Source organism: Arachis duranensis, chromosome 5, assembly GCF_000817695.3.
Source record: "Arachis duranensis cultivar V14167 chromosome 5, aradu.V14167.gnm2.J7QH, whole genome shotgun sequence".
Lineage (NCBI taxonomy): Eukaryota > Viridiplantae > Streptophyta > Magnoliopsida > Fabales > Fabaceae > Arachis > Arachis duranensis.
This window is the reverse complement of record NC_029776.3, coordinates 81,277,307-81,285,991: the sequence shown is the minus strand read 5'-3', so window position 1 is coordinate 81,285,991 and position 8,685 is coordinate 81,277,307. Positions and strand designations below refer to the sequence as shown.

Here is an 8,685-nt window from a genome sequence, read left to right as displayed (position 1 = left end):
AGTATATGGAGAACCATGGTCCATCTTTCTAGGGCCTATTATGCCTATTTACTACTATGTTGTTGATGGTTAATGTCCATTTTAGGCACGTCTTATTCCTGCATTTGAAACACAGTATAGCGGCCAATGACATGTGTGTCAAGTTGACAAATTTTATCTATTAATGACAACTATACATTCTTATAGTTATTATATGCATCTTCCAGTGCATGTGAATTTTCAGTGGTGTTAAAACTAATTGCATTGCGAAAAATGTTTTCAAGAAACAACAATCTTGAAAAGTACAATATTTTCGCCTTCTTTGGTAAAATAAGTAAATAACAGTCAAAAATCCAAAACATTACTCATCAAGAGAAATCAAATTTGACAGTAACCAGTTTTGCTTTGTCTACAAGGAATTCTTTGGTTACATGAAGGCATGAAGCTATGAGAATTACCCTAAACATTTACAATTTCTTGAAGACTAGTCCAATCCAAGAATATGAAAAGATGAATGCCTAAATAGAGCTCTTACTTTCCACGGCTTCTTTAAGCTTTCTGCCTAATGCAAATGCCAAAGGAGGAGGAACAGCATTACCAATCTGTCTGTGCTTGTGTATGATGTTACCAGAAAATTGATAGCAATCAGGAAAACCCTGCATTCATAGATAAAGAGAAAATTAAGCAGATGATATTTTCACTAATAAATCAACAAAATAATTAATTTCCATTCTCTTAGGATTCCATTACTTCTCATATCATCGGTTATCGTGATAGTTAACCTAACTAAATTTGAAGACTTACTTGTGATCGAGCACATTCGCGAACAGTAAGAATCCTATCCTGGTCTGGATGGAAGCACATTCCAACCTTCCCCATTGGTTGAGGGTCTGTGATAGAAGTTGGGAAGTTTCCTTCCCAATCCAACCTACCAAACAGTCCCTTCCATTGATTATGGCGCTTAGCTGTGTTTGGCAAACACCATGGTATCAAATCAACAACTTGTCCAGTAGACAATTTTACCTGCATTTCATCGTGGATCAAAAATTAGATAAACAGAATAAATTATTAAGTTGTTTTAGGACATTCAATAATTAAACTTCAACCTTTTCATCTGGAAGGTCACGCCAATCAGCACCTGGTCTCTTAGGAATTTTCCGACATCTAATCAAGTTCAACTCATTCATCTCCTTTGATATATGATCAGTCAAGACAGCCATATCCCCGCGAATCTTCTTTTGAAACCATGAGACAGGCTCTTGTTTATACTGTCCAACACAAATACAGGCAACTCATACGTATAGGAAAACTCTAAAAGGATATCTAGCAGGCAATGCTACAGTTTTACATACCTCCATGTTTGCTTTAGAGGCTCCATTCGCCACAGCCGGGAGTTCACCAATAGTATCCCGAACAGTTATTGCACGCAATGGTGCACCATTTGCGGTACTGCGGACAGCAGCATACTGAACACCTTCTGATAATGTGATTTTCAACTCGGGTGCAGCAAAGACATGCATTGGCTCTGGCCACTCAGGAAGCACATCATCTGGGGAGGCTGCCCATATAAATGCACGTTTTCTTGACTGTGAAACTCCAAAAGCTCCAGCTTCAAGGATACCAAACCTCACCTTTTGGAAAAGCAAAGCAGCATTAGTAAGTTCTTTGAGACTCTAAAGTGCAATCAATTGGATAAATAAATATGCACCCATGTAAATTTACCTGATAACCCATCTCAAGAAGTGAAGCCAAGGTTAAACGGAATGTCTGCCCCTTATTGAAGGACACAAAATTCCTCACATTCTCTAACAAGAAATACCTTGGCCGGAAATAATCGGCAAAGGATAAGAATGCTAATATCATCTCGCACTGGACTTTGCTCCAAGTACTTTGGTTGAATCTGTTCATACCCGAGAAACCCTGCAAAAATATACAATTCAATTACTACAAGAGTATTATTATCAGTATAAGTGAATTACTGAAACTAAGTTAGCAGCTTTACAGACCTGGCATGGAGGACCCCCATTAATGAAATCAACTTGGCCAGGCATTGGTAAGCTACTTAGTTCTTTGTCATCAAGTTTTGCAGCTAACTCTGTAGCCTCAGTTGTTGAGATACAATCATCTGTGTCCCCACACTTCTCCATAATAGCCCTATATTGCAACACAATTGTAAGTTACTTTAAAATGGTTTCCACTCTGTTGAACCTTGGGGACTGGAATATTTATTGTAAATCAGATGATAATTACCTAAGAACAACATTGCAATTGTTAACAAACACCAATGCTTCAGGATGATTGGCTCTAAATGCATCCCCAGCAGGTTCTTCATACTCGATGGCCCATTTAGTTAATGTAATCCCTGAAACAATCAAGTGGTAACACACAAGTGCAAGTCATATGTATTTGATAGTAAACATGGTTATATTTCTTGTTATAATAATGTAGTAAGAATTACCTGACTGTTGTAACCCCTGCGATAAACCACCACAGCCAGCAAATATGTCCAATGTTGATAAACGTTTTTCATCCAATGTTCCTTCTTTTGCAGGCTCTGAAATGACTTCTCCCTCCTTACACTTTCCTTTTCTCTTCCTAGCTCCAGGATCACCAGAGCTTCCACTTGAATATTTTATTTTGATATGAGCTGGCAACTGCAAAGCATATAAAAAAGACGGTCAATTATTGGAAATCATTCAATTCAACCAATTGATGGTTTACAAGAACATAATATACATCCATGAGAATGCCAACAGTAAAATACCTGCTTAAGCGATCCAGTTGCAGGATCATACAAGTGCTCACAGAAAAATACATTTTGTAAAACTCCAATAGCACTGCTTTCAGTGATATCATTCTTCCTTCTGAGTTCACATTTTCCCTCTATGGATTCTACTGATATTGTGCAGGTTTCATCACTGTAATATACCTAAGTTTATAAATCACAAAATCTAAGTCAATAGAAGAAATTACACACAGAAAGGACATAAATGGAGCTAATACCCAAAAGAATATAACTATATCATTTTAAAAGATTATGTTCACCATTCACCAAACAATGTTTTTCTAATATTGTGAAGAATATTGCAATATGTTTGTGTTTGTGGTGCCTTTTTAGCTTCAAAGTAGCTTTTACCTCTTGAAGATCTGAGCAGTATGCCTTCGCACTTGATATATCTTCTGGTCGGTAAAACCTTCTGACTTTAACCTCTGTGGATTTAATTTCAGCTTGTTTCACGTCCTTTTTAGTAATGATCTCTAGCAGTTGGCACACAACATAAGGTTTAAGCCCTACATTCCTCCCACTTTTGTGAGTTGCCTGCTCTGTCCTTTCATCTAAGTCAAAAGGACTTGCATAAACATAATCACTAACAGAATACTGAGTCCCTCTGAGTACAAAACCAGATTTAGATGAAGCTACTTTGAAAGTATCTCTCTCCTTTTCATCTTCATTTAATTTGCAAGAGTGACAAATGCCAGACCCCAGGCCTAAAGAATCAAATGGAATGCTGAAGAAGGCACCTCTTTCAGGCCAATACAAACTTTTGCAATAATATTCAATAGGCAACCCTTTTTTCTTCCTGTCTTCTGCTCTAGCCCTATCATTTTTATCCGCAATAATGTTTTGTTTTCGATGCTGATATCCCCAAGGCCTTTTCCGAATATCTACAGTAGCAGGCTGCATTATATCCGCCAGTTTTAAGTCCCTACACTCATTAGTGAGAAACACCTCACTCTCATTAGCAGTGTTGCCAAGAACAGTTTCACAACCACGCTGCATTAGCCTTCCATGAAACATTTTTCCTCCATTTCTTGTTTCAAACATATATTCAACAAAATAAATATCCGGGAGTACATCTGATTCATCAACTTCCACTAACACAGATCCTCCTACAGCAATCACTTCCCCATGAATAATAGCCTGTTTATAAAGAAGATATCCAGAACTCATCTTACCCTGAGGATCACCATCCCATCGTATTTCTCTTTCTGAAGAAAATGTTTTGGGCTGTTTTGAAACTGAATGTGACTTTGGGCTTTCCTCCAAACATGTCTCCTGCTCAGGATCTTCATCTTCATTTTCATCCTGCTCCTCAACTTCATCCTCATCCTTTGGCTCAGTTGCTGCTCCCTCTTTTGAATCCTCTGGCAAGTGGTTTGAGTAATATTCTCCCCATATTCTATTGATCAGCTTTGTTGTAGTAGCTTGCATAGCTTTTCTCTTGGACACAATAGAAGCTACTGCAGCTCTAGGATTTAGATTTGGTTCACTTTTAGGTACAATTTTATTCTTCTTTACTAACCATTTAGTATGGTGTCGTGCTTCCATTTTGCTCATTAGTCCAGTCACAAAAGGAGACTTTCTGATCTTATCATCAGGAAATTCTGCAAACAGTTGCAGAATGATCTGTCCATGGACAACAACATATCTCTCAACAGCAGCTGGATCAGAAGAAATATAGGAGCGATGGTCATGAGCAAACTCGGCGGCTTTCTTTATAACATCTCCAAAGGAAAGTCGGGACACTCGGCTCTGCTCTTTCAGCATAGTGATAATATTGATAGCAAGCCTTGCAGTTTTCAATACTGTGTTATACCAAGGAGCATACTGTTTTGATGGCTTGCCAAGTCTATACCTGAAAGGAATTAGGATCAATTCATTGAGCCTATAAATATTGACAGATACAAAATTAAAATATTTCAATAGGAACTATGACAGATATAATAACAAAATAATTCTATTAAATATGTGCATAAAATATATGAATGCTTCACTACATGACCAATAGATTTGTGGCAGATAATGTGATTTATTTTCATTAGTTATGCTTGCAAATAATTCAGACTTCAATACACAAGTCAAAAATGGATTTTCTAATCTTATATCACAAACTAATCTCTCAAGTATAAAACAACAATCAGTATTCGAAGTATACATCAAGATATAAAAACAAATGGCACCTTATTGAGAAATGCAGAATAAAAAATAATAAAATCAAAATTTTGAAAAGTAATAAAAGTATTTAGTTTAGACAAAGGCAAGTACCAGGCAAGATCAGTCCGGATTAATATGAAAATCATGGATGAGCCAAATTCAATCATCCATTCCTTTATGGCACTCAGATAAATTGGCATTCCATCAACCTGTGCTCCTGAAGCAGTTGAAGATTGGCCATCATCAGTATCCAAATGGAACCCACTACCATCATCTTCAGTCATCAAACCTGATCCGAAGATAGTAACATCAATATCTGAACAAGGTTTCATTGGAAGAAGTTCCAATGAAATCAATCTTGCCTCAGAGTTGTATAAAGACCAATTGTGCAGCATGCTTCGTGGAAGGTCTTCAGGGTCATACACATCATAGTCATTATCGAAAACTAAAAACTCGTCAGTTTCTTGAAGGGAGGTCTTATAATATGCTGGAAGCGGATAGTCATTGGCAATCTCATCTTCATTAATTTTGATGTAGTACTTGTTAGAGGAAGAAGCAAATCTGGAGTTTTTCTTAGCTTTCATGGATTTCCAATCTATTTCTTCCTGCAATAGCCTTGCCAACTTTGCATCTTCATCTTCCTCAGCTTCACAAGTCATTGAATCCATGTGTTTCTTGTTCTCTGCATCTCCAATTCTTAAACTCCCATTTGAAGGTATTACTTGTCCATGTGCATAGTTTGCTTGTTTCTTACTCTCATCTCTAAGAGCAACAAGAGCAGGAATATCTGCAAACAACCTGTCATTCGCCTTGGATGTAATGTCCAAGCCCACGAGCTGCTTATAAATAAATTCACCCTGACTGATAATAAAGTCCTTTATAGATGCAGTTCCAGAAAAGCACTTGCTACCACTCATCAACCGAGCCATGCCAGCAAGTAACTCATCAAGACTTATATCAGGGTCCCCACCAGAAGACTTTGCAAGTCTTTTGTACACTTCAATGCAAGCGCGAGCCTTCTCATAAAAATGATCATAAGTTGTTTTGTAACTAGCAGCTGGCTTCAAGCAGTCATAATCAGCAATTTCAGTAGACAGCCATATCACTGGAGAGCCATCTTCATAACCAGAGATGTCCCATGTTTCAATTCTACCAAAGCCTTCACATCGGACACCTTTCTCCTTTTTCTTGTCAGTACTTTCTTCAAGGGGCAATATAAGGCCCGAGATATACAAATCATTAACCTCGAGCATCTCCAAAGGCTGTGCATTACCATTTTCATCATGAAGAATAAAGTCAGTAATTCTTCTGTTTGGACGGCCATCATCTTGTCCAGCTGTCAAGCCAACAGCCACAATTTCTTCATCTACAGTCTGATCTTTCTTCATTTCAATGAGAGAAGATTTCTCGGATATGGAAAAGGATTTCTCCTTCAAACTTTTACATGCTGCAGCTCGCTTGGGCATTTTGCGGGTACCAGAAGGCTGTTCACTTCTTGCCGATGCTGTCCGCTTCTTCTGTTTATTTGCACCCATAACTTCCTCTTTGGTTTTGGAAGCTACAGATTTCTTCTTACTCTTACCTTTTTTAACACCTACAAAACAAATGGATCAAAGAGTAGCGTTATCATTTTTATTTTAAAAGACTACAAGGTGAGTAATGCAAAGCTCACAGAAAAAGACAGGCATAACATATTTAGAGGCATTATGAACCATTGCACCTGTAAGGCTGTAATATAGAATAATAAAACAGGTAAGAAACCGGGACTCACACAAGAACAAGCAACCAATAAAGATTACAAAGCACATAGAAGGAAGCAACTACAGGGAAAAAGTAAAAATAAAAAATAAAATGCAATAACAGGCATAGTCTTAAATGAGCAAAAAATCTAATTGAGAATCATGCAGCCAATATCGGTTACTTAGATTGCACCATAACAATAGAGCTCCAAAATAATTTACAAAGAGACATAAACACTAAAATAAAATAATTTACAAAGATCTAAGGGTATTTACCATGATGGATTTAGGGAAATAAATTCATCAAGGGAAAGAAACATAAACACTGAAATCATGTAATTAAGCCTAGTAGTATTGTATGTATGAGCACTGATTAGTCATTACATCTATAATCTATCATTGCTGGAAAACTTGATTCTGAAAAATTAAAGTCATTAAAGCAGAATAATTAACAAGTTATTCAACCAATGAGTTTGGTGCCCAATGCCTACAAGTTCTACCAGTAAAAGTGTGTATGCATGTTGGAATCTTGGACGAGAAGAAAGGAAGGGGAACAACTTGATGAGCAAAGTAAAGTCCATTTTGCTCTTCACATACTTCCATTCTCTCATTTTCATTCACAGACATACCACAAAAAAGCACAACAATCAAATCATGCAACACAGGTACAACAATCATAAAACCATGAGACCGAAAGTATTGCACACAAGTATATATAACACACCATTCCACTATAGCATCATGCATAAGATTGCTAATGACCATTATATCAAATCAAAGGATCATACCAAAGTTATAGATTCCGTTGAGGTTAAACTAAAATCAAAATATTGTGGAGAAAGCTTTTGAAAGAATATAATAAAAGACAAAGTTTAATTTCACAACTAATCCAAAAGAAACATATTAGAAGAAATCAAATGCCGGAAAGCTATCCAATATAACACTAAGCCAGAACCCCAGTAATAACAGATCAATTCAATCAGGAAAAAAAATCCTCAAGAACAGATCTTTAACACGAAAAATCACGAGAAAACACAAAATGCTATTTCAAAATAAAACACAAATAAATCATTCATCCAACACCACACTGATAAAAAAAAAAGATAAAAAAAAAAGCAGAACCATGGAATAAAAAAAGCATATCATTCTTGTATCGCTCATGCAAAACCACACTAAAATATCTTACTATAAGTAACCTAAAATTGCATGCGAATAGAAACCGGAGAAATGAACGGGTTTGTGCTTATATACCTGAATCTGAGGTCTGAGAAGGTTCAGATTCACTTGGAACAGATGAATCTAGGAGCGCAGCGGAACCCATTTCTTTCAAATCCCTTCTTTTTCTGCAGAGAAAAGAAAAATGAATGTGGATTTCTGTTTGCAAGTGTAGTTGGTGTGCCTCTTGATGATATCAAAGGGACAAAGATTTTTTTTTTTTTTCAGCGTTGGCGGGTACACGAAATTTTGGGAGGGAGGGTTTATTTGGCGCCCATTGGAAGAAGCAGCTTTTTATTTGTCTTTTCAGTTTTCAGTATGTCTTACATGGCAATATTATTGCAACATTTTGGGTTTCATTTTCCCACCTTTGAGCAATTTGAATATGAAGCCATACATTACAATATAATAATATATATTATTATATAGATATTTTTGCTATATAGATATTTAATTCATTAATTTTGTGTTATAAAATTATTAATTTTATTTGAAGTCTATGATAGTTACTTTAAAAAATATAACATGTTTTTATTAATGGACTTATTTTGTGCTTCCAATATTTAAAAAAATAAAAAACTTTTTTGAGTAGCTTATTAAAGTTTTATGTTATTATTCTTTAGACAATGCAATTAGTTGTTGAAAAATAACGTTTTCAACTTAATATAGAACAATTTTTTCTTTCAATTTTCATTTTTCTTTTAATGTGTATGCATTTGTCATATTTAGTATTAGATGTATAACTTGTATTATACGAAAAGATAAATGTTAATTGTTTTTAATAAATGTTTACCATGTCAAAATTTGACAAAGTGA

The 8,685-nt window shown here is 35.9% G+C and overlaps 1 protein-coding gene across 1 annotated transcript; it reads right to left on the bottom strand.

Annotated features, from left to right (window-relative positions):
- Positions 1-297: 297 nt before the first annotated feature.
- LOC107489734 (DNA (cytosine-5)-methyltransferase 1) lies at positions 298-8,138 on the bottom strand. The gene is made up of 12 exons (XM_016110489.3): positions 7,906-8,138; positions 5,027-6,509; positions 3,116-4,616; positions 2,744-2,908; positions 2,438-2,633; positions 2,230-2,341; positions 1,986-2,133; positions 1,702-1,899; positions 1,332-1,610; positions 1,086-1,247; positions 784-1,002; positions 298-635 (listed from the first exon to the last, which is right to left on the bottom strand). Exons 1-12 carry the CDS (start codon positions 7,973-7,975, stop codon positions 498-500), a joined length of 4,671 nt encoding a protein of 1,556 aa, XP_015965975.1. The 5' UTR covers positions 7,976-8,138; the 3' UTR covers positions 298-497.
- Between the last annotated feature and the right edge of the window lie 547 nt (positions 8,139-8,685).

What these genes read in the sequence shown, in the direction of transcription:
- LOC107489734 (XM_016110489.3), bottom strand. Translation starts at nt 7,975, where the DNA reads ATGGGTTCCGCTGCGCTCCTAGATTCATCTGTTCCAAGTGAATCTGAA. An exon ending in TTCTCAGACCTCAGATTCAG is followed by an intron (nt 6,510 to 7,905) that starts GTATATAAGCAC and finishes TTTGTTTTGTAG; the next exon opens with GTGTTAAAAAAGGTAAGAGT. An exon ending in ATCCGGACTGATCTTGCCTG is followed by an intron (nt 4,617 to 5,026) that starts GTACTTGCCTTT and finishes AATTCCTTTCAG; the next exon opens with GTATAGACTTGGCAAGCCAT.